This window comes from Bos javanicus, chromosome 22, assembly GCF_032452875.1.
Source record: "Bos javanicus breed banteng chromosome 22, ARS-OSU_banteng_1.0, whole genome shotgun sequence".
Lineage (NCBI taxonomy): Eukaryota > Metazoa > Chordata > Mammalia > Artiodactyla > Bovidae > Bos > Bos javanicus.
In genome coordinates this window covers 60,747,441-60,773,417 of record NC_083889.1, presented here as the reverse complement: position 1 = coordinate 60,773,417, position 25,977 = coordinate 60,747,441, and the positions used below count along the sequence as shown (strand labels likewise).

General features: G+C 50.4%; 1 protein-coding gene and 1 long non-coding RNA gene across 7 annotated transcripts in view; one reads left to right on the top strand and one right to left on the bottom strand.

Moving 5' to 3' along the window:
* Positions 1-9,170: 9,170 nt before the first annotated feature.
* The window catches only part of CFAP100 (cilia and flagella associated protein 100), a 34,548-nt gene continuing 17,741 nt past the window's right edge, over positions 9,171-25,977 (bottom strand). For 3 of the 6 annotated variants that reach the window (XM_061397347.1, XM_061397345.1, XM_061397346.1), the window contains 6 exons: positions 24,305-24,356; positions 24,081-24,232; positions 21,053-21,263; positions 19,882-20,087; positions 19,010-19,103; positions 17,935-18,220 (listed from right to left, as the gene is read on the bottom strand). In XM_061397347.1, coding sequence (XP_061253331.1) covers positions 18,107-18,220; positions 19,010-19,103; positions 19,882-20,087; positions 21,053-21,263; positions 24,081-24,232; positions 24,305-24,356 — 829 coding nt within the window. In that variant the 3' untranslated portion in view covers positions 17,935-18,106. Of the gene's footprint in view, positions 14,238-15,166; positions 17,902-17,934; positions 18,221-19,009; positions 19,104-19,881; positions 20,088-21,052; positions 21,264-24,080; positions 24,233-24,304; positions 24,357-25,977 lie in introns of those variants that run through there. The other 3 variants (XM_061397348.1, XM_061397350.1, XM_061397349.1) reach the window with 3 other exon arrangements.
* On the top strand, positions 24,163-25,355 carry LOC133235628 (uncharacterized). Its single transcript, XR_009732608.1, has 2 exons — positions 24,163-24,248; positions 24,835-25,355. It is a non-coding gene; the product is annotated as an uncharacterized LOC133235628 (long non-coding RNA).

Here is a 25,977-nt window from a genome sequence, read left to right as displayed (position 1 = left end):
CCTGGTGCTGGGGATCCCAGTTCCAACCTCCTGCCTGAGAATGCAGCCTTCTGACACCTAAGAACTCCCAGCAGTGCACAGTGAGCCCTGAAGAGACTCGTCTGGACTTGCTGTTTGTGAGATGCTGTAGGGGAAAGGAGTGAGACTCAGGCCCGGTCTTCTTTGCTCAGGCACATCCCACTCATTTATGGCACAGCCCAGGAGGCCAGCTGGCCCTAAGGGTCCGCTTGCCCCCAGGATCCAGAGGGCATGGCAAAGTGCTGCCTCCTTGTGGACATTTCCTGTAACTACAACATGACCACAGGCACCTCAGTTCAACACAAAAGGCCTGGGATTCCCAGCCAGCTGCCCACAGGGAATGGCAGTGGATGTTCAGGAAGACAACTGCCAAAAGAAAACTGTCCTCACAGCCTTAAAGGAGAAGAAAGGAAGAAAAAACAGAAAAGCACAGGCACACCCAACCTCCCCACCAGACAAGGCTCTCAGGATCCCTGATTACTGCAAGGATGCAGATGGAAAAGACAATGGGAAGTCACATTGCAACACTCACTAAAGCCAACATGGCAGGGCTATAGGCAGTCAGCGTGGGAGAGAGTCTGGAGGAAGAAGAACCGCCCTAGGCTGTGGGTGGAAACACCCACTGACAGCAGCCACTAGAATGCAGACAGACAGTCTCTGAATGCCTGAAAGAAACCCTCTCAAGTCAGGCCTAAGGTCATTCCCGCACCTTGGCCTGTCTCCTGAGAGCTCCATCGATCAAAAGGCACATCAGCCCAACTAACCTCGAGTACTGCTTCCTCAGGAGCCTAGACACACACGTCGCAAAACCCCCAACGAGAGACTGAAGCTTAAACAAAGTGTTGTACATAGATCCAGTAGACGGTTTCTCACTCAGAAAAAAAGACACAGAAAGTAGGGAACTCTAACCCTGGGAGACACGGATGGCTGGCCCATGAAGGGAAGGAGGCCAAGAGTAGTCAGGCAGGCAGAGGAAGATCCGAGTATATGAAGTCTAGGCCAAATGAGGACAGACATGGGAGGCAACGAATCAACATCCCAGAAAGAGATGCTGAGAGTTCAGTCAAAGAGAGCGTTTCGGAAAGAAAGAAAGAGCACGGCCTGGGACAAATCAGCGGGTAATTACCCAAAATGAAAGCAGATCTGTCCTGTAATGAATCACCCACGTGGACTGTACCCTTTCCTCTTCCCTTCCATCCACACAGATGTACAACTCTGTAGCTCTAAGAGATTATCCAGACCAGTTATCGGTTATCTTCCTGCTTTCCATTGGCAAAAAAAGGGTATCTGAGGTAGAAAAGGCATAAAGACCTGATGCTCAGCACTCTGCTCGACCTCCTAAGGCAGATAGTACCCCCAGAACCATAGAGAAAACCCAGAGATGACTTCATACCTGAATCAGGCGACAGTAAAGTGACAACCGTCACAGCAGGTCAACTGGATATGCTGCAGGTAGTACTGGCAAGATGTTAAAGAAAGGGGAGGAACGCAGTGCCTACTGTATGATGTCCAACCTCCCTGACTTGGGATGCTATCCCGTCCCTGGAGGCCGAGCAGGCTTGAGTCCCACTGCTGAACTGGGGTGAGGTCAAAACAGTTTGGCAGGGTGCCCTTCACTGAACAATTTTTAAAGGTTTAGTATGTGCTGTGTCAGGCTGGGACAACCTTATGTTGTGGGATCAAGGCCGCTAGGAATTTCAAGGCAAAATTAAGCCAGTCTTCACTTCTGCTGGTCCTGGGGATCTTAGCTCAAGCCTGCTTCCTGTCAATGCTGCCTCCTGGCATATAAGCACCCTCAGCAGTGTACTGTGGACCCTGAAAAGATCAGTCTGGATTGGGGGTTTGTGTGATGCTGTATGGGGAAATAGTAGTGAGACTCGAGCCCTTTTGCTTTTGTTCAGGTAGAATCTATAAACACAGAAAATTAACCAAAGTGGTCACATGGGCCACAGCCTTGTCTAACTCAATGAAACTATGAGCCAGGCCGTGTGGGGCCACCCAAGACGCATGGGTCATGGTGGAGAGTTCTGACAAAACATGGTCCACTGGAGAAGGGAATGGCAAACCACTTTAGTATTCTTGCCTTGATAATCCCATGAACAGTATGAAAAGGCAAAAATATATGACACTTAAAGATAAACTCCCCAGGCCAGTAGGTGCCCCATATGCTACTGGAGAAGAGTGGAGAAATAACTCCAGGAAGAATGAAGAGACGGAGCCAAAGTGAAAACAATGCCCAGTTGTGGATGTGACTGGTGATGGAAGCAAGCTCCGATGCTCTAAAGACCACTATTGCATAGGAACCTGGAATGTTAGGTCGGTGAATCAAGGTAAATTGGAAGTGGTCAAACAGGGGATGGCAAGGGTGAACACTGACATTTTAGGAGTCAGTGAACTAACATGGACTGGAATGGGTGGGTTAATGCAGATGACCATTATATCTACTACTGTGGGCAAGAATCCCTTAGAAGAATAGAGTAGCCCTCATAGTCAGCAAGAGTCCAAAATGCAGTACTTGGGTCTAATCTCAAAAACGACAGAATGATTTCTGTTCAAGGCAAACCATTCAATATCACAGTAATCCAAGTCTATGCCTCGACCAATAATACTGAAGAAGCTGAAACTGAAAGATTCTATGAAGACCTATAAGATGTTCTAGAACTAACACCCAAAAAATATGTCCTTTTCATTATAGGGGCTGGAATGCAAAAGTAGGAAGTCAAGAAACACCTGAAGTAATAGGCAAATTTGGCCTGGAAGTACAAAATGAAACAAGGCAAAGGCTAACAAAGTTTTGCTAAGAGAACACACTGGTCACAGCAAACACCCTCTTCCAATAACACAAGAGAAGACTCTACACATGGACGTCACTGGATGGTCAATACTGAAATTAGATTGACCATATTATTTGCAGCCAAAGATGGAGAAGCTCTATACAGTCAGCAAAAAACAAGACCAGGAGCTGACTGTGGCTCAGATCATGAACTCCTTATTGCCAAAGTCATACTTAAAAGGAAGAAAGTAGGGAAAACCACTAGACCATTCAGTTATGACCTAAATCAAATCCCTTATGATTATACAGTGGAAGTGACAAACAGATTCAAGGGGTTAGATCTGATAGAATGCCTGAAGAACTACGGACAGAGGTTCATGACATTGTACAAGAGACAGGGGTCAAGACCTTCCCCAAGGGGGAAAAAAATGCAAAAAGGCAAAATGGTTGTCTGAGGAGGCCTTACAAATACTGAGAAAAGAAGAGAAGTGAAAGGCAAAGGAGAAAGGAAAGATATACCCATTTGAATGCAAAGTTTCAAAAAAGAGCAAGGAGAGATAAGTAAGCCTTCCTCAGTGATCCGTGCAAAGAAATAGAGGAAAACAATAGAATGGGAAAGACTGGAGATTTCTTCAAGAAAATTAGAGATACCAAGGGAACATTTCATGCAAAGATGGGCACAATAAAGGACAGAATTTGTATGGACCTAACAGAAGCAGAAGATATTAAGAAGAGGTGGCAAGAATACACAGAAGAACTATACAAAAAAGATCTTCATGACCCAGATAACCATGATGGTGTGATCACTCACCTAAAGCCAGACATCCTGGAATGAGAGTCAAGTGGGCCTTAGGAAGCATTGCTGCCAAAAAGATAGGGGAGGTGATGGAATTCCAGTTGAGCTATTTCAAATCCTACAAGATGATCCTGTGAAAGTGCTGCACTCAATATGCCAGCAAATTTAGGAAACTCACCAGTGGCCACAGGACTGGAAAAGATTAGTTTTCATTCCAACCCAAAATAAGGGCAATGCCAAAGAAGGTTCAAACTACTGCACAACTGCACTCATCTCAAGCTAGCAAAGTGATGCTCAAAAGTCTCCACGCCAGGCTTCAACAGGACATGAAGTGTGAACTTCCAGATGTTCAAGCTGGATTTAGAAAAGGCAGAGGAACCAGAGATGACATTGCCAGCATCCATTGGATCATAGAAAAAGCAAAAGAATTCCAGAAAAACATCTACTTCTGCTTAATTGATTACACCAAAGCCTTTGACTGTGTAGATCACAACAAAGTGTGGAAAATTCTTCAAGATATGAGCATATCAGACCACCTGAACTGCCTCCTGAGAAATCTGTGTGCAGGTCAAGAAGCAACAGTTAGAACCAGACATGGAACAATGGACTGGCTCCAAATTGGGAAAGGAGTACGTCAAGGCTATATATTATCACCCTGCTTATTTACCTTATATGCAGAGTACATCATAAGAAATGCCAGGTTGGATGAAGTACAAGCTGGAATCAAGATTGCTGGGAGAAATATCAATAACCTCAGATATGCAGATGACACCACCCTTATGGAAGAAAGCAAAGAAGAACTAAAGAGCCTCTTGATGAAAGTGAAAGAGGAGAGTGAAAAAGTTGGCTTAAAGCTCAACATTCAGAAAACTAAGATCATGGCATCTGGCCCCATCACTTCATGGCAAATAGATGGGGAAACAATGGAAAAAGTAACAGACTTTATTTTGGGGGGCTCCAAAATCACTGCAGATGGTAACTTCAGCCATGAAATTAAAAGATGCTTACTCCTTGAAAGAAAAGTTATGACCAACCTAGACAGCATATTAAAAAGCAGAGACAATACTTGCCAACAAAGGTCTGTCTAGTCAAAGCTATGGTTTTCCAGTAGTCATGTATGGATGTGAGAGTTGGACCATAAAGAAAGCTGAACACCAAAGAATTCATACTTTTGAACTGTGGTCTTGGAGAAGACTCTTCAGAGTCCCTTGGAATCCAAGACCAAACCAGTCCCTCCAAAAGGAAATCAGTCCTGAATATTCTTTGGAAGGACTGATACTGAAGCTGAAACTGCAATACTTTGGTAACCTGATGTGAAGACCTGACTCATTGGAAAAGACCCTGATGCTGGGAAAGATTGAAGGCAGGAGGAAAAGGGGATGAGATGGTTGGATGGCACCACCGATGCAACAGACATGAGTTTGAGCAAGCTCTGGGCATTGGTGATGGACAGGGAAGCCTGGCGTGCTGCGGTCCATGGGGTCACAACGAGTCGGACACAACTGAGCAACCGAACACAAGATGTGCTATGTTTATATGGTAGACTATTTCTCACTCATGTAAAACCGTCACTGAAGCTAGGGAATTGCGACACTAGTAGTCACAGGGATGGACTTTGAAGGGCCACACACTAAGGGGAGCCAGCCAGGCAGACGTAGAGCATGGTGCATGAGGCATTGTCCAGTAAACGGAAAGAGGGTGTTCAAGTCAACAAACTTACAATTCAGAAAGAGACTCTGAGGATTCAAAATCAAACAAATGGTTCCAGAAAAAAAAAAAAAAACTGAAGTGAAGGGATGGAACAAATTAGGAGGTCTGTACCTAAATTGATTTAGGTCATACCTGAATGGTCTAGTGGTTTTCCCCACTTTCTTCAATTTCAGTCTGAATTTGGCAATAAGGAGTTCATGATCTGAGCCACAGTCAGCTCCCGGTCTTGTTTTTGCTGACCGTATAGAGCTTCTCCATCTTTGGCTGCAAAGAATATAATCAATCTGATTTCGCTGTTGACCATCTGGTGATGTCCATGTGTAGAGTCTTCTCTTGGGTAGTTGGAAGAAGGTGTTTCCTATGACCAGTGCATTCTTTTGGCAAAACTGTATTAGCCTTTTCCCTGCCTAGATCTGATAGACAGAGTGCCTCATGAACTATGGACACAGGTTCGTGACATTGTACAGGAGGCAGGGATCAAGACCATCCCCATGGAAAAGAAATGCAAAAAAGCAAAATGGCTGTCTGGGGAGGCCTTACAAATAGTTGTGAAAAGAAGAGAAGCAAAAAGCAAAGGAGAAAAGGAAAGATATACACATCTGAATGCAGAGTTACAAAGAATAGCAAGGAGAGATAAGAAAGCCTTTCTCAGCGATCAATGCAAAGAAATAGAGGAAAACAACAGAATGGGAAAGACTAGAGATCTCTTCAAGAAAATTAGAGATACCAAGGGAACATTTCATGCAAAGATGGGCTTGATAAAGGACAGAAATTGTATGGACCTAACAGAAGCCGAAGATATTAAGAAGACGTGGCAAGAATACACAGAAGAACTGTACAAAAAAGAGCTTCATGACCCAGATAATCACGATGGTGTGATCACTCACCTAGAGCCAGACATCCTGGAATGTGAAGTCAAGTGGGCCTTAGAAAGCATCACTACGAACAAAGCTAGTGGAGGTGATGGAATTCCAGTTGAGCTATTTCACATCCTGAAAGATGATGCTGTGAAAGTGCTGCACTCAATATGCCAGCACATTTGGAAAACTCAGCAGTGGCCACAGGACTGGAAAAACATCAGTTTTCATTCCAACCCCAAAGAAAGGCAATGCCAAAGAATGCTCAAACTACCACACAATTGCACTCATCTCACACGCTAGTAAAGTAATGCCCAAAATTCTGCAAGCCAGGCTTCAGCAGTACATGAACCATGAACTTCCTGATGTTCAAGCTGGTTTTAGAAAAGGCAGAAGAACCAGAGATCAAATTGCCAACATCCGCTGGATCATGGATAAAGCAAGAGAGTTTGAGAAGAGCATCTATTTCTGCTTTATTAACTATGCCAAAGCCTTTGACTGTGTGAACCACAATAATCTGTGGAAAATTCTGAAGAGATGGGAATACCAGACCACCTGACCTGCCTCTTGAGAAACCTGTATGCAGGTCAGGAAGCAACAGTTAGAACTGGACATGGACCAACAGACTGGTTCCAAATAGGAAAAGGAGTACGTCAAGGCTGTATATTGTCACCCTGCTTATTTAACTTATGCAGAGTACATCATGAGAAATGCTGGGCTGGAAGAAGCATAAGCTGGAATCAAGATTCCTGGGAGAAATATCAATAACCTCAGAAATGCAGATGACACCACCCTTATGGCAGAAAGTGAAGAGGAACTAAAAAGCCTCTTGATTAAAGTGAAAGAGGAGAGTGAAAAAGTTGGCTTAAAGCTCAACATTCAGAAACTAAGGTCATGGCATCTGGTCCCATCACTTCATGGTGGATAGATGAGGAAACAGTGGAAACAGTGACAGACTTTATTTTTCTGGGCTCCAAAATCACTGCAGATGGTGATTGCAGCCATGAAATTAAAAGATGCTTACTCCTTGGAAGGAAAGTTATGACCAACCTAGATAACATATTGAAAAGCAGAGATATTACTCTGCCAACAAAGGTCCGTCTCGTCAAGGCTATGGTTTTTCCAGTGGTCATGTATGAATGTGAGAGTTGGACTATAAAGAAATCTGAGCGCCGAAGAATTGATGCTTTTGAACTGTGGTGTTGGAGAAGACTCTTGAGAGTGCCTTGGACTGCAAGGAGATCCAACCAGTCCATTCTGAAGGAGATCAGCCCTGGGTGTTCATTGGAAGGACTGATGCTGAAGCTGAAGCTCCAGTACTTTGGCCACCTCATGCGAAGAGTTGACTCATTGGAAAAGACCCTGATGCTGGGAGGGATTGGGGGCAGGAGGAGAAGGGGACGACAGAGGATGAGATGGCTGGATGGCATCACTGACTCGATGGACATGGGTTTGAGTGAACTCCGGGAGTTGGTGATGGACAGGGAGGCCTGGCGTGCTGCGATTCATGGGGTCGAGAAGAGATGGACACGACTGAGCGACTGAACTGAACTGAACCTAAATTGACAAGAAATCAATATATCTAACAAGCAATCCATGAAGATAATCCTCTTTCTGCCTTCCTTCCTTCATTCCTTCCTTTGACATATGCACAGAAATCTTTATCTCTAAGAGATAATTCATAAAATTTATCTCCTGTTGAAAGGTTGTTGCTGAACCATGAAAGTCGCAGGGATTCTCAGCCTCCGGAGGAGAATTCAACCCGGGGCCAGAGACAAGGCTTGAGAGTTTTTGTGTAATAGTTTTATTAAAGTATAAAAGAGATAGAGAAAGCTTCTGACATAGACATCAGAAGAGGGCAGAAAGAGTGCCCCCTTCTCTAGTGTTAGCAAGGGAGTTATATACTTTTTAATTAGTTATTGAAGTGAAGTCGCTCAGTCGTATCCGACTCTTTGCGACCCCATGGACTGTAGCCCACCAGGCTCCTCCATCCATGGAATTTTCTAGGCAAGAGTACTGGAGTGGGTTGCCATTTCCTTCTCCATAATTAGTTATTACAATGAATCAAAAGAATGTCTGGAGGTTGTGAAGATCTACTAGACCCACTCTCATAATTTACATTTTAAGATAACACGATTAGCCAGGTTTTCAGGAAGGAGAAACTGTCCTCAAGCAGGATACATTGTTGTTATATGATCCTTAGTGCAGAGTTTAAACTGAGTTGTTTATTGTGTAATCATCAGTTCGAGGCTAAGGAATGTGGGAGGGAAAAGTTTGTCCTTTCCTCCTCCTCGAGCACTCCAGACCCCTCTCTCCTTGGGGACCCCTGGATTTCTTATCAACCTGCCTAGGAATTGACTCTCTCACTATCTTCCTGTTTATATTCACAGAAAAGTGTATCTGATATAAATAACTCACAAGGACCTGATGCTCACCACTCCACTCAACCTTCTGAGGCAAAAAGTCCAGGGAGAAAAGTAGAGATTCCCCACAGATAACTTGCATTCCAGCCCCTGTGATGAAAAGGACATCTTTTTTTGGTCTCAGTTCTAGGAGGTCCTGTAGGCCTTCATAGAATTGGTATTTCAGGTTCTTCAAGATTAGAAGTTGGGGCATAGACTTGGATTACTTTGATATTGAATGATTTGCCTTGGAAATGAACAGAGATCATTCTGTCTTTTTTGAGACTGCAGTCAAGTACTGCATTTCACTCTTTTGTTGACTGTCAGGGCTACTCCATTTCTTCTAAGGGATTCTTGCCCACAGTAGTTAATGGTCATCTGAATTCAGTTCACTTCAGTTCAGTCGCTCAGTCGTGTCTGACTCTTTGCGACCCCATGAAGCGCAGCACACCAGGCCTCCCTGTCCATCACCAACTCTCGGAGTTCACTCAGACTCACGTGCATCGAGTCAGTGATGCCATCCAGCCATCTCATCCTCTGTCGTCCCCTTCTCCTCTTGCCCCCAATCCCTCCCAGCATCAGAGTCTTTTCCAATGAGTCAACTCTTCACATGAGGTGGCCAAAGTACTGGAGTTTCAGCTTTAGCATCATTCCTTCCAAAGAAATCCCAGGGCTGATCTCCTTCAGAATGGACTGGTTGGATCTCCTTGCAGTCCAAGGGACTCTCAAGAGTCTCCTCCAACCATAGTTCAAAAGCACATTATGGAGGTTCTTTTAAAAACTAAGCATGCAAGTACCCAGTGACCCAGAAACCCAATACCTAGAAGTAGATCCAGAATAAAAAGCAAAATTTTAAAAGACACCTGCACTCCAACGATCATGGCAGCCCTAGGTACAACAGCCAAGACAGAGGAGCAACTTAAGTGCACAAGGACAGACGAATGGATACAGAAAATGAGATGCATATACACGATGCAGTATTACTCAGACATAAAGAAGGATGAAATAATGCCATTTCTAGTTATAGGGAAGAAACTTGAGGTGATCAAACTAAGTGAAGCAACTGAGAAAGGGAAAGAGAAATAATATAGAGCATCACTTCTGGTGGAATCTAAACACGGATACAAATGAACTTCATTACAAAAGACAGATTCACAGACTTAGAACTTACGGTTACCAAAATGGAAAGGTGGCGGGGGTGGGGGAGTAATTAGCTGGTACAGATCCGCACATACTTGTTAAAGCTGGTGCCATCGTGGTTGTTCATTTGCTCAGTCACATCTCTTTGCAACCCCATGGACTACAGCCCGCCAGGCTCCTTTGTCCACGGGATTCTCTAGGCAAAAATACTGGAGTGGTTTGCCATTTCCTTCTCCAGGGGATTTTCGCAACCCAGGGATTGAGCCCAGGTCTCCTGAAAGTCTTCTGCATTGCAGGTGTATTCTTTTACCACTGAGCAAGCAGGGAAGCCATAAAACAGGTGCCGAAGGGCTCTAAATAGTCACAAGTTTGACAGGGCTTTAAATGACATCTGCCCTCAAGAAACGTCCTGGGGTATTTCATCAGAAAAGAATTCCAAACAGGGCCGAGATTCAGGAAGCCTCTTTCAAGGGGTAAACTGCACACACAAAGCATAAAATGATAAAAGCACATGGAGAGACACTCCACGACAGCAGTTATTAGACCAGTGCCACTCGGAGCTGCCACGAGGTACCGCCTCACGCTGGCCACGGTGCCAGCGTCAAAACGTTCTACAAAGAATAAAGATAAAATAAAGAAATAAAATAAAAGATCTGCAAAGAATGTACAGAAAATGAAACCCTCCTACAATCTTTTTGAGAACGTAAATGGTGAAGCCACTGTGGAAAACAGCATGGAGCTTCCAAGGAACACAGACATAGAGGTATCACATGACCCTGCAATCCCATTCATGGGCTTAGGTCCAGAGAAAGTGAAGTGAAATTTGCTCAGTCGTGTCTGACCCTTTGCAACCCCATGGTCCATCCAGTTCATGGAATTCACTAGGCCAGAACACTGACGTGGGTAGCCTTTCCCTTCTCCAGAGGATCTTCCCAACCCAGGGATCAAACCCAAGTCTCCCTCATTCCAGGCGGATTCTTTACCAGATGAGCCACGAGGGAAGTGCAGGTCCACAGAAAATCGCCATTCAAAACAACACGTGCCCCTTGGTTTTCAGGGCAACACTATTTCAACAGGCAAGACGTGGAATCCACCAGAAGGTCCACTGACGGGATAATGAAGACTAGGCGGTACATCTGTACACTGGAATACTGCTCAACCATGAAACATGCAGCAGCAGCACGATGGACCAAGAAATCATCACAGAAGTGAGGGAACTCAGACAGAGAGAGACACATCATGAGATCTCACTTACGGGTGCAATCTACAAATTCATACCAATGACCTAGTGTACAAAACAGACTTCACAGCCTGAGAAAATCAAACTATGATTATGAAAAGAAAGTTAGACAGAAGGGATAATTAAGAGTTTAGGATTAACTATACACACTAATATTTAACAATCAAATAGGACCTAGTGAATAGAACAGGGAAATCTACTGAACAGACTGCAATAATCTATATGAGGGAAAAAATGGAGAAAGAATGGATACGCTTCTATGTAAAATTGAATTAAGTTCCTGTACTGCTGAAACTAACAAAACAATAGAAATCAACTTGACTCCAATAGAAAATAAAAATTAAATTACCTGAAATCCATCTAGGGAACCCCAGACAGTGCCGACCCTATGGATTTGACATGTGATACACTATGCCATTAATATGACACCACCAAAGGTTTTCACTCAGCAGAACACAGAGCAGCAACCCATTCAAAGGCGCCTCACCTCATGTGAATGTCCCAAGATGAAAGAAGAAAAAGGACCACTGGTTAATTAGGGAAACACCCTCAGTTCAGATGTTGGGAATCTCCGAGGGGCAAGACACACTGAGGTGAAGAGCAGACACAGGGTCTCCGGGCACAGGATCCGGACCCACGTGGTTAGGGTGAGACCCACACAAATCCCCAGACCCTGCATCTGGGGTCGCATGACCCTTGGTTAGGACACCAGGTCTCTGATGGCTGGGCCCCTATGGCAGAAACGAGTGGGTTCCTGGAACCTCCTGGGATGGTACAAAGAAGCGTAGGGTGGGTCTCCTCGCCCCATGCTTGTCCCAGAGAAGTCCTCCTCTCCTGCCCTTTGGTTCTGTCTGATACTGTTTTAACAGCTGTCACAATAATGTTGAACACACTACCTCAGTTCCAGCAGGCTCAGTTCTTTGTTTTCCCACTGAGGTGTTGAGAAAACACACCAGGCGCAGGGCTAGAAGATGAGGGGCAGGTCTGGGCTCTGCTGACCAGGGATGGCCGACTGGAAGGCAATTACATAGCAACCTCACCTGCTGCCCGTTGGTTTTCTGCTGGATCCCTGCACCCTGGAATCAATTTACCAGGTGAGGCTGCCTCCCTACTCAAACCGAATCTGCTGGCAAACCAGGCAGCCCACCTGTGGGGTCTCCATGAGCCCCAGGGCAGGTGAACCTCAGGAGGAAAGACTGAGAGCCCAACCGCAGCACTGACCCCTGGGAGGGCCATGGAGCCCCACTCAGAGGAGGGCACGTCACCCAGAGAAGCCACCTCTCAGCTCCAGACCCCAGACATCTGAGCACTGACATTCAGACACAGGCACGGAATTTTCCAGGACAGAGGCCAGGCCAGTCTGCACCCAGGTCTCCACGTCTGAGTGCACACAGAACAGTCAGGTGGAAATATTCTCATTGTAGAAAGCACGCAGTCTTGTCTAAACATAATCAGTGCAGACAGGATTGAAAAGTCAAAGTGTTCATCGCTCAGTCATGTCTGACTGTTTGTGATCCCCATGGACTGTAGCCCTCCAGGCTCCTCTGTCCATGGGATTCTCGAGGCAAAAATACTGGAGTCGGTTGCCATTCCCTTCTCCAGGGGATCTTCCCAATCCAGAGATCGAAGCCAGGTCTCCTGCACTGCATGCAGATTCTTTACTATCTGAGCCACCAGGGAAGCCCCTAAATAAGACAGAGAGGTCTAAATCCACCATGTAGACAGAACTTGGTCAGGTTTAAACTAGCATAAAATTGCTCTCCCTGGAGGCACAGGTCATACCCAGGCAGGGTCTCTCATCGTTGGACAGGGGGCTCACCCTCGTGTAGGAGCTAGCACATAAGTTTCTTAAAGAAGAAATCATCACTGGGCTCCACATGTCACCCAAATCAGGAAACTGAAAGAATCTTTGTCATTAAACAGTTCAACAGCCAGAGCAAAACTGTTACCAGTATCTTTAGGCACGTGGTAGTCAGGATCCAGGGGAGATCCAGGGATTTCTAGAGTTGAGCCTGGGGTCCTGTACAGACAGACAGGAAGTACCCTGATTCTATCATCCAAGGCTTCCAGCAGGAGGCAACCACACTGGAAGCCTTCTAGAAAAGGATATTCTTTATCAGAATAAAAATTGTTAAAATTTAAAGCATACTAGTTATCATTTGCCAACCTAAAATATTCTTAAAAGCCTGGCTCCTAGATCTTTGTGGTTCCCACTGGTTCCTTTGTGTTCAGATTGTCAGGGTAGAAACAATCCATCATTTCAAATTAGTTTCTTCTAATTCTGTTATTTGCTATTATATGAAGGAAAGGTCACATTTGAAAAAATACCTAAGAAAATTCCTGCAAAAAAATTGAGTCAAGGAGCCCATAAGCTGCATGAAATCTGTCTTCTAACAGTTTCAATTTCAAAGACTGAGGGAAGAAGGAGAAGTGGACAACAGAGGACAAGATGGTTGGATGGCATCACCGACTCAATGGACATGAGTTTGAGCAAGCTCTGGGAGATGGTGAAGGACAGGGACGCCCAGAGTGCTGCAGTCTATGGGGTCACAAAGAGTCGGACATGACTGAGCCACTGAACAACATCAAGCTTCAATTTTCTGCCTGGAGGAACCTGATTAAACGGGCTCGCTGGTTTTTTCACTTTTCTGTTCAAACTCTGCTAAAGTGAAATGGATATCATACCAACACGTGAGAGTTTCTGAGTTTTGAGATGTCACAACAAGGTAAGAGGTTCTGGTGAAAATAACGCTGCTGGTAAGCAAAACCTTCTTAAAATAAAGCTTTGTTTCAAATTGGATTTAAATACAACACTACATGGTTACATGAAGTAGGAACCAAGAGTTTAAATATAGCAGGCAATGTGTGAAAACAAATTTGATATCCCATATGGGAGAAGGCAATGGCACCCCACTCCAGCACTCTTGCCTGGAAAATACCATCAATGGAGGAGTCTGCTGGGCTGCAGTCCATGGGGTCGCTAAGAGTCAGACTCGACTAAGCAACTTCACTTTCACTTTTCACTTGCATGCATTGGAGAAGGACATGGCAACCCACTCCAGTGTTCTTGCCTGGAGAATCCCAGGGATGGGGGAGCCTGCTGGGCTGCCGTCTATGGGGTCACACAGGTCACAACTGAAGCGCCTCAGCAGCAGCAGCAGCAGCATGTGAGAGTAAAAGCTACTGGTTTTTGCAGTAGTCATGTACGGATGCGAGAGTAGGATCACAAAGAAGGCAGAGCACTGAAGAACTGATGCTTTTGAACTGCGGTGCTAGAGAAGACTCTTGACAGTCCCTTGATCTGAAAGGAGATCAAACCAGTCAATCCTAAAGGAAATCAGTCCTGAATAGTCATAGGAAGGACTGATGCTGAAACCAAAGCTCCTCCAATCCTTTGGCCACCTGATGTGAAGAGCCAACCCACTGGAAAAGACCCTGATGCTGGGAAAGAGTGAAGGCAAATGGAGAAGGGGACGACAGAGGCAGAGATGGTTGGGTGGCATCACCAACTCAATGGACAGCAGTTTGAGCAATCTCCAGGAGATGGTGAAGGACAGGGATTCCTGGCGTGCTGCAGTCCATGGGGTCACAAAGAGTCAGACACAGCTTAGCAACTGAACAGCAGCAACAGCATGAGAGTGACATTTCTTGTCAGATCTGCAGGTGTGCACAAACTGGTTTAGAGCACTCTCCAACACAGACCGTCTCTAAGTCTGATTAGGTGTGCCACAAATGCATGAGTCAAAAGGTAATGTATTCATTCCAAGATGGAATAGAATGTTACTTTGAACAGTCTGTAAAACTTACACAGAGTCTGTAATCCACTCAAGATTCACATCATAAAACATCTACCTGAAATTTAAAGCCTCTTGGAAAGTTGTGTTCTATCTATGAAAACATTTCATAGATTTCTTTTCATAATCATTTTTCACAGTGATAACACTTTTAACTCCTCAGTTGCTGATGTTATTACCAAGACAAACTTGTCCTCATGGGTGTGTGAGATGAAGTTGATCCACTGTGATTGCTCTCTGGTCAAATGACTCTCGCAATTTCTAACTATGTTCTACATCCACAATATTTCTTTTTATATCCATCAAAATCTACTTCTCAGATCTTCATGTACACCAAATAATAGATACACCTGGTGAGTTCAGATTATATTAAACACTCTTTCCATAGCTTTTCCCATGTCAATCGAATCAGAACAAAGTGAAGCAAGGAGAAGTGTTGAAATTTTAAATGATTTTTAAGGCCTCTAAAAAAAATTAGACAGAAATCTTGCCTTTACTGGTCTATACAAATGAATCACAATGTGTCTTTTGCATGAAATTGCAACAATTGACTGGAGTTGCAACAAGCTGGAGTTATGCTTGGATGATTTGAGTTGAGACAGTTGGATGTGGGCATATGAGGATATACAGGATGATCCATACTTCGGAGGTATCAACAAGTATGAATCCATACATTGATAAGGTATACTTTGGAAACAAAGGTGAAACATTTAACTTCTTTTCACTATCTGACCCTTCCAGAATTTGCCATCATCTACTGACTCCCCTGTAGACTTGGTTTATTGCCACCAGGTTACAACTAGTTACATGAATCATGGTGAGATTTGTTCTCTTTATTTTGAAACTGTTTATGTTTCTCTCTCCTAGTATGATCTTGTAAATGCCTCTATCTGTATCACCTAACTTGTCTATAAGGTTGTCTCTTGCATTTTCCACTGTGTGACCATCTTCCACATATACAGATGTTTATATGTCTATGTATATAAATACCTATGTCTATATGTATCTATAATAGATATTTATATCTGTATGTACATATTTATGTCTACATGTACATATTTATGTCTATGTACATAGATATTTATGTCTCTGTATATCTAAGTATTTATATATCTATATATCTATGCATATAGACATTTATATATCTATGTATCTAGACACTTATAACTATGTACACTTATGTATACACAAACAGATGTTTTACCAGTGTAACAGGGCCTGGCGAAAAGGGAACGCTCCTACAAAAAGAATCAGACATGACTTGGCGATTGAATAACAGCAACAAAATAGAAAATACATTCGGTTCACCTGCCACCAACACATAGTATATCAATGTTACTACAATAAAAAATAAAGATTAATTTAAAAATAATGCTCGGGGGACTTCCCTCCAGTCCAGTGGTTAAGATTCTGTGTTTCCAAAGCAGGGGGCGAGGGTTCGATCCTTGGTCAGGGAATTAAGATCCCACAAGCTGCATGGCACGGCCAATAAATAAAAAAAAATTATTAAAATAAATAAGAATGTTCAGGAAGAACACAAGCTTTTGGGTGTTTCTTCAAGTACATTCCATATTAAATTACAGTCCTGAGTTAAAACTCAAAAGCTTTCATTTCCAAGGTAATCACAACTAGGCATGAAAAAAATCCTGCCGCCTTGTGGCCATACCCTGCAATAGCAACCTTAAGAGTTTTGCTTATGAATACCTGTTTGTTGTTCAGTCCCCAGGTCGTGTCCCACACTCTGCGACCCCACGGACTGCAGCACATCAGGCTTCCCTGTCCCTTACCATCTCCCAGAGTTTGCTCAAACTCATGTCCATTGAGTCGGTGATGCCATCCAACCATCTCATCCTCTGTCGTCCCCTTCTCCTCTTCCCTTACCACACCACAATCCACAGTGGGGCTGGGGCTGACTGCGCAGCTCACCCCACGGAAGTGTTGGGGGTGGATCCCACACCTCACCCCACGATGAGGTTGACCCCGACCTCACCCCATGGTGGAGCTAGGACTGATCCCACTACTAACCCCACGGTGGGGCTGACCCAACACCTCACACCACGGTGGAGCTGGGGCTGACCAACACTTCATCCCACGGAGGAGTTGGTGTCTAACACAATACCTCATTCCACGGAAGAGTTGGGGGCTGACCCCACACCTCACCCCACAGTGGAGTTCGTACTGACTCAGCACCTCACCCCAAGGAGGAGCTGGGGACTGACCTCACACCTAATCCCACGGTGGAGCTGGGCCTGAGCCCACACCTCACCACATGGAGGAGCTGGAGCAGACCCTACACCTCATCCCACGGTGGGGCTTACCCCATAGCTCAGTCCTTGGTGCAGCTGGGGCTGACCCCACACTTCACCCCATGGTGGCGTTGGGTGTGACCTGAAACCTAGCCCCATGGAGGAGTAGGGGACTGACCTGACACCTCACCCCACAGTAGGACTACCCACCCCTCACCCCGTGGTGGAGCTGGGGCTGGCCCACGCCTCACCCCACTGTAGAGCGGGGGCTACCCCACCCCTCACCCTGTGGTGGAGATGAGCTGACCACAGGCCTCACCCCACGGTGGAGCCGGGGCTGCCCCACGCCTCACCCCGCAATGCAGATGAGCTGACCCCAGGCCTCCGCTCAGTCCCCACCTAGAGAGGACCCTCTACATCCCTCAGGTAGAAAATGGATGAACCGCACGACTCGTCTCAGAGAGCCCGGGTCTCGGCCCACATCCCGCCTCAAGTGTAGCAGCACTTGTTCCCACACTTGAGCTCTGGCAGCCAGGAGCCATCCTACAGCCCATCAGCACTGGGTGGAGCTGAAGAAGATCCCAGGTGGGTCTAGGGTGGATCTCACACAGCACCTCGGTTCACAGGGAGGCTTTACCCCGTCACCTCAGGTTAACATGCAGCTCATCTCCCATCTCACCTTGTGCTGAACTGCAATTGATCCCACCCACGTCTGTCTCAGCAGCTGACTGAGAGGAAATCCAAATGGGCTCATCCCTTATCTTTGTTGTTTAGTCACGAAGTCACGTCTGACTCTTTGGGACCCCATGGATTGTAGCACATCAGGCTTCCCTGTCCTCCACTATCTCTCGGAGTTTGCTTAAACTCGAGTCCATCCAGTCGGTGATGCCATCTAACCATCTCTTCCTCTATTCCTTATCATTTCCTGGTTTAAGTGACAAATGAGGGGAGACTGACATTGTGTTACTGTGTCTGCCTCCCAAGACACAGTACCCAAGCGACACAGCTTTTATTTCAGTTGAGTCTGAAGGCATAGCGTGGGGGGTGAGGGGCCCGTGCAGGCGTGCAGACTCTGCCTCTGCTCCCCACACCTCCGTCTGCTTCTGCTCAGCCAGCAGGAGGCCCGCGCACTACGTGAAGAAAAACAGGTGCTCCTCCCTGTCCTTGTCCATCAGCTCGTGCTTGGACTGCTCCTTGGTCTTCAGGGCAGGTGGCCGGGATCGGCACACTAGCCTCCTGCCCCGCTGCGGGAAGGGGACCCCGTGAGCCTGCACCCCGGCCTCACTGCACCCGGGCTGAGGCCTGGACACCTGCCCTGAACGCACGGGAGCCCGGGGCCCAGGCCCAGCCCAGCCTCTCCGGTGGCTGAGGTCATGTGTGGTCTGCGGGCTGGCCAGGGCCTCCGAGATGGCCGGGGTAGGGAAATCTATCTGGCCTGCACGCCAGGGTGCTGGGTGAGTGGGGGTGGGGGAGGAAGGAGGCACCTGGAGACTTGGGAGACGCCAGGCTAAACGGACATCTCTCCCGCCACGAGGATCAGGAGAGACCCCATGGGATCCACATTGGTCCTCGGGCCAGGGTCAGGATCGGGACTCTCTAGGGACCACAAGTCTAGCAGGCCAGTGGCTACTCTGGCCCGTACGCTGTGGGTGGGAGACGCAGTGGCTGGGGGACCCTCAGTGAGTGAGGGGTGATGGCCTTGGCCTGGGGTCTGGCTGGAATGTAGGTGGGACCCCCAGGGGGCACTGAGCTGTGGGCACCTGTGCTCCTAGGGAGGGTTGGGAGGTTGCCCGGAGGAAGCAGGTCCTCAGGGGCGGGGGGCGGGGCAGGCCTGAGAATGGGGACCCTGGCTCCACCCTGACATTGCTCTGGTGACCTGTCTCCCCATAGGACCCCAGCAAGTGTATCTACAAAAGTGGGCGAGGCCTGGCGAGTCTGCAGCCATGAGCCCTCCAAGCCACGCCCCCTCGATGCCGCCACGCCCCTTGGGGCCGCCACGCCCCCGGGCCACGCCTCCTCGGGGCCTCTCTTACCTTCTTCTTGACCTCGGCCTGGGCCCGCGCCTGTGCGCGCAGCAGTCGCTCCTCCTGCAGCTGTTTCTGCAGCTTCGCCTTCTCTTCCCGGAGTCTGGGTGCAGGAACGGCGAGGTTAAGGACCAGAGGCCCGGAGAAGGCTACCAGCTCCTCCCCACGCAGCCTCAGGCCTCGGCGCCGCTCCGCCCCACCTCCCTGCTGGCTCTGGCCCTGGTTGGTTGGGAGGGCCTGGCTCAGGGCTCATCTCCCGCTGGAAGGCCCAGGTTCCTGGCTTCCCCTCCCTGGTCACTGATGCATCGCCACCCTTGAAAGCCCAGGCCCCAGCAAGGTCAGTAGTCCCGAGTCCTCCTGTCTGTACTTGAGGCCACCAAACCTTTGTCCAGTGCCTGCCTAAGCAGGGTCTGGGGACCCAGGGGGAGAGCCCTTGTGTGTGGGAAAGACATGGCTGATCACAGATGGCCGTGCCTCAGGACTCTGCTGGGACGGAATGACCCAGGTGACCAGGAACTGGCCTGCACCCCACTGGGCCCAGGGGGCACACCCTTTGCTGATTCCCCTTCAGTGGCTCCCAGGCCAGCCCTTTCCCTCCCTGGGCTCAGGCAGCACAGCTTTTTGCCCAGAAAGCGCCTCTCGCTCTCCCTTCTCCTTGGCGGCTGGGCGTGGGAGGTGGGGGGTCACCCATCACTTCGCTCCCGGGGTCCCTAAGGCCACCACATGCCTCTCCCAATGGAGGGACCTTCCCCACTGGGCTGAGCCTGTGGCCCCGTCTGAACCCCAGACACCCCCCTCCTAGCGGGGAGCCCCAGGGCGCGCCCCTGTCCTCAGGGCCAGCCCAGAGCTGGCGGGGGTGTGCAGGGCTCCCCGCCACGCACCGGAGGCGCCTCTCCTTCTCCTTGGCTTTCTCGGCCTGCTCGATGCGCGCTGGGGGCACGCGCTCCAGGTTCTCAAGCAGCTCGTCCAGCTGGTGCTCGATGGTGGCCAGCATCTGCACGGTGCCCAGGCTGGATTCTTGCTGGCCACCCACGCAGTGCCGGTAGACGTCCAGCACCTTGCAGTTCAGACTCTCCAGCAGCTTGTCCTGTGAGGCGGGCAGGCCTCCCTCCAGCGGGGCCGCGCAGGCCCGGGCTGCCCCCACACCTCAGCCAGCTGACCTCCTGGGGCTCTGCCGAGCTGGCAGGGGGTGCTCGGGAAGTCAGGGGGCACAGAGCTGGACAGTTGGGCTTCTCTTGGGCAGAGGGCCGCGCCCTGGGGCTCTATGGTCAGCCAGATCCCGGGTCCCAGTGCCTATTGGGGCTCCTGCCTGGACCCGGGGGGTGCCCTCTGAGGCCCTGTGACCTACTCTGCCCCTGCGCTGCCCTCAGCTCCCCCCCGGGATCACGTTCTGTGGCCTGCTTTCTATAGTGCTGGGCTAGATCAGCCCCCCACCCCCCCCCCCACCCCAGCCTGTTCTGATGTTCAGAAGACACAACACCCCTGTCCCCGGGGGTGGCCAAGAGGGCGGGGGAGGGGCAGAGGGCACAGGGCACAGCTAGTGCCCGATAGTCTGGGGGTAGATGCCCAGCCCACTCTCGGGCCTCCGGGTACTTGGCCCAGTGCCCAGCAGGCAGGAGGCTCTCAACAGCAACGACCTAGGAAGCTGGGTGCAGGCCCCGGACCCCTGGGCTCTGTGCTCTCTTACCCTCCCGGCCTGGCTGGGGACATGCCTGCCTGCCTCCCTGAAGGGTCACCTCCAGACACACTGAGTGCTTAAGAAGCAGATGAGTTCACGGAAGGAAGGAGGGATGGAGGAGGCGTGTTGGGGCGCTACGCATTCACGGGCCATAAGCTCATGGCTCTGATTTGGGCCCAGGCCTTTGCCCAGCAGTGCCCGTGGGTCCAGCCCAGAGTCTGGCGAGTGGCAAGGACCACAGCAGCCCCGGAGAAGCACGCGCCTCCGGGCTGGCTCTCCCGCGGTCTGGGCCCCTCTGGCAGGGATGACTCCACCCTCTACTGGGGCTATGGCCATGTGCCCACCGCTGCCATCTGCCCGTCCAGGGGCCCTACCTCCTGATCACCCTTGAACTCGCCAAAATGGAAGACGCGGGCTTTGAGCTCTAGCTCTGCGGCCGTCTCCTCCTCCTTGGCGATGGACATCATCAGCGTGGTGATCCACTGCTTCAGCTGGTTCACCTCCCGGTCCCTGAAGGGCATCAGCACCTCTGAGCCTCCTGGCCCTGCCGCATGCTGAGGGCCGAGAGCCCCAGCCTCAGAGGCCCTGGTGAGACGCAGGGGAAATCTAACATCTTTAATAATCCATGCTAAAAAGGGGGGGGGGGGCCAAAATCTGCCTTATTGAGGTATATAATTCTCCATAAAATTCTTTCGAAATGTCCAATTTTTTTCCTGACCATCATAATCTAGTTTCAGGACAGTGTCATCAACTGGAGAGAAGCCCGCCCCCTCCACTCCATCTCTCCTGGACATAAATACGGAGCCCCGGCACCTGTCCCTTCGTGTCTGGCTCTCTCACCCGCCCCCCCCACTCCATCTCTCCTGGACATAAATACGGAGCCCCGGCACCTGTCCCTTCGTGTCTGGCTCTCTCACCCGGCACCGTTTTCAGGTCGGTCTGTCCTGTAACGTGCCTGGTCAGAGCCTCGTGTCTGCTTACGACCACTGTGGTCCACCGTGTGGGAGACCAAGCTTTGCGGACATTAGGCAGCTTCTACCTTTAACCTCTTGGGAGCAATGCTGCCGTGGACATTCACTGGACAGGGTTTTGCGAGCCCGAGTTTATAATCCTCTTACGGGCTTCCCTGGTGGCTCAGCTGGTAAAGAATCCGCCTGCAATGCAGGAGACCTGGGTTCGATCCCTGGGTTGGGAAGATCCCCTGGAGAAGGGAGAGGCTACCCACTCCAGTATTCTGGCCTAGAGAATTCCATGGACTGTATAGTCTAGGGGGTTGCAAAGAGTCAGACACGGCTGAGCGACTTTCATTTTCACTAGGGATAGGATTGCAACAATCACCTTTTATATGAAACATATTAAATTTTTCTTAAGTCTTTCATGTTCATGGCAGACATGCATTATCTGCTGGGGTTTCTGGAGCAGGAACCCTGGCTCTTATACTTGACATGGGTCTGGCCAGTATGGGCAGCAGCATGCCAGTCCTGACCAGAGTGAGCAGGACACTGGTCACTCAGCCAGCTGTGCCTGTGGGGCCTAGAGGTGCCCCGTGCCCTATGGTGGTTCTGAAGCTCCACCCAGGTGGACAGAGCTACCGACACTTTCCTGTGTTTAGGCAAAGTGCCACGGGAGCGGCCCCTTTGCCCTCTGTCTCGAGCACGGGCGCCGGGGTGCAGGCCTCCGCCCCCTGGCAGCCCTCCAGCTGTAGCCCCATGGCTGTGGGGCTGAGGCCAGGAGGCTGAGTGTGAGGCGGGTGGAGCTGGCCCGCCCAGCCCCCCCAGGCTTTCAGAGGCGGGTGGCCAGGGGGACCACCTGCAGCTCACACACACCCCCCCTCCAGGCCTGGGCCCTTATGGGGGGCAAGCAGGTCACCTAGGATAAGAACAGAGGCCAGACCTCCCCTCAACCCTGAGTGTCCACTGCAGAGTCAGCAGGACATCGCCTGGTGGTACCTGACTGCCAAGAGTCCAGCCTGTTCCTTAGAGCTTCCTCCACATCCACTGCCTGGACACGAGAGTGGCCCTGCAGCCAGCGCTCCTTCTACACGGACCGGATTGTTGCGGGGGGCGGGTGATTTTGTTCTTCTATTTCTTTCCCAGGTGTTTGGGATAAAAAGATGCCTTTTCCCCACTGTGTATGTGCTCAGTCACATCCGACTCTTTTTGACCCCATGGACTGAAGCCTGCAAGACTCTCCAGGCAAGAATACTGGAGTGGGTACCCGTTCCCTTCTCCAGGGGGTCTTCCCAACTCAGAGATCGAACCTGAGTCTGTTGTATCTCCTGCACTGGCAGGAAACACAGTTTTTCCTGAGAGCTCATGTTTCAGCATTATTCCGGAGACTCTTGGTAGGAAATTATCCAAGGCAGGATGTCGGTCAACAGGACATGAGCACACAGTCAAAGCTGTGGGCTGGCTCCACCTCAGGACCTCTGCATGTGCTCCCTCTTCCCCCAAGAGTCCCTGTGGTGTCCCATCACTCAGGAAGTCCGTGGCTGAAAGGACACCTTCCCTGGGAGCCTCCCCTACCCTCTCCCATCTGCTGCCAACCTCCACTCCAGCCTCCTCATAGGACTCTCTACTCCTAGCACGTGTTACTACCCACAAGGCAAATCTGCAAGCCTCTAAGTTGGCTCCCCTGGGCTGCCAGCTCATGGGGCACGGTTCACCTTATTCATGAAGGGCCCAGACCCTGGCCTGATCCAGAATGGGTGCTTACTCAAGGTTCGGGAGTAAAGAGGTGATCCCCTGCTCCCAGCTGGCCTCACCTGGAGCCAGACCCTGCCCAAACGGGGCCGGCAGGGCTTGGTGTCAACAACAAAACTGACGCCTCTCTGTTCCAGAAAACTTACTCTGAGCCAATGCTGGGCAGAAAACACTACATGACGAAGGCTGGAGAGTCAAGTAGCTTGGCCCGTATTACTACTATTAAATAACAAAGAACAGCACTAATCTTTATAATCGTTAGTAAAATAAATGTGCATGTGCTCAGTCGCTTCCGTCCTGTCGGACTCTACGACCCCATGGACTGCAGTCCACCAGGCTCCTCTGTCCATGGGATTCTCCAGGTAAGAATACTGGAGTGGGTTGCCATTTCCTCCTCCAGGGATCTTCCCAGCCCAGGGATGGAACCCACAGCTCCCGCATTGCAGGCAGATTCTTTACTGCTGAGTAAAATAAACATTACAAAACCACCTTGGGCGGTGTTCGTGGAGATGCCCCCTTCCGACTGAAGGCTGCTTCAGGGTGGGGAGAGGTCAGCCCCTCAGGGCTCCACCCGCCTGGCCCACTCTGAACCTCAGGTCCAGGCCCAAGAGGACACGGCCTCTCCCCAGAGCCGGCAGGGCCAGCACCACGGACAGGGCAGGGTGAGCCGCCCAGCCACGGAGCCCTCCCTGAGACCTACATGCGGGTTTGAGTGTTCTTCAGGGTGAAGCTCAGCTCCTCCAGGGCCTCCTCCATCTCCTGGGTGTTCTGGACCAGAGACAGGTTCTGCTCCTCCAGCTTTGTGAAGACGTCGAGGAGCTGCTGCGGATCTGTGAAGTATAGCTCCGGCTCCTGTGAGCAGAGCCAGGTGAGGCCCCCGCTCAGCAGGCCCGGCCCCGGAGCCCCGCGGGAGCCGGCACTCACCTCCTCATCGTCACTGTCGAGGTCATCCTGCACAGGGAGGGTGGAGCTGGACCTGCGGGGACACGTGGTCGGGGCCTGGGGCACCTCCCCAAGCAGCCTTCATCCCATCCTCTGTCCCCCAGGTGGCCGAGGCCATGGCTCCAGCCTCCTCTCAGCCCCCAGCGGTCACACCGCACCGTCAGTCCCTCTCACTCTAGTTAGAATAAAGCGCGGCTCCCACCTCAAGACTCCCGCCCCAGCAGCTCCTTCCTGCAATCCAAGAGCCAACCCGACCTCAGACCCACGGCTCCCACTGCCAGGCCCCTCCCTGGTCCCTGCTCTTTCCCTCACACCTGGGCCTTCGCTGCCCCGCTCCCTCCTTAGGACGTGTCATCGCTGGCCCCTCTCACAGCTGTATGCACATCGATTTTATTGTGTAGTCAGAGTCATGTCCAACTCTGCGACCCCATGGACTACAGCCCACCAGGCTCCTCTGTCCATGGGATTTCTCAGGCAAGAATACTGGAATGGGTTGCTATTTCCTCCTCCAGGGGATCTTCCCAAACCAGGAACTGAACCTGCATCTCCTGCACCGGCAGGCAGATTTAACGCCTGAGCCACCAGGGAAGCCCCATGCACACGATGCCACTGAATCGCCACATGAGAAACCTGCCATCAGAAAGCCGGCCGCCTGCCCGGGTCACCCTTGGCCTGGAAGGTGCCCTTCCGAGACTTCCTTCCGGGACACAGCCTGGGGCCGGGCTGGGCTTCAGCTCTGACTCGGCCTCCTGGCCAAATGCCTTGTGCAGCCCACGACCTGCCCAAATGTGCACAGTGGCCATGGTCATGGGGCTGGCAGGCCAAGGTCCCAGACCTCTGCTCCCAGGGACCTTCCCTGCCGCCAGGAGCTCCAAGGCTGAGGACATCTCGCCAGAGGAGGCACGCACATCGGCCCCCAGAGCTGGAGACCACAGCCCTGCCCGGAGGGGTTACGGGGACCAGAGCTAACCTCTGCACGTGCCTGGCCTTGGGCTTGGTGATTCGCCAAGCGCGCCACAAAATCAGAGAGAAAGGTACAAGACCCAAGTCTGATCGTGTCGGCACCCTGCTGAAACCTCCTGGCCTCTGCAGCCCCGGACCCCAGGGCGGGGACTCGAGGCAAAGCGAGGGTGCAGCCCTGCCTGGCTGTCAGGCTCCCGCGCCCCTCCGCACCTCGTGGGGAGCCCGCCCAGAGAGGCTGGGGTGCACAGTGACTGCTGGAGGAGCAAGGGCCCCGGAGGCGGCGTGGGGCAGGCGTGTCCTGTGGTCAGTCATCATGGCATGTGGCGGGGGTGGGGGCAGGGGTGTCAGGGAATCACAGGAAGACATTCAGGACAGGTCCCAGGGTGGCTCAGTGGTCCCCGAGGGGGTGTTGCAGGGGCTACGGGGTGAGTCACCGGGGCTGGATCTGGCCGGTTGGTTTGTCCCTTACCGTGTTTTGCATAAGACTTGAAAATAACTGTCACGACTAAAGTTTGGGATATTGTATATGAAAATCCAGACTTCCTGCTTCCCTTTCAAGGTTTAGGGGCTCTGTCAGCCCCCGGCCAGCACTCTGGACTCTGAGGGTCCAGGCAGGTGGGTCCTGTCCCAAGCATCCCCCCAGCTGCCTCCTCCATGCACCTTTGACTGTCCCAGCAGCACCCACGTGGGCC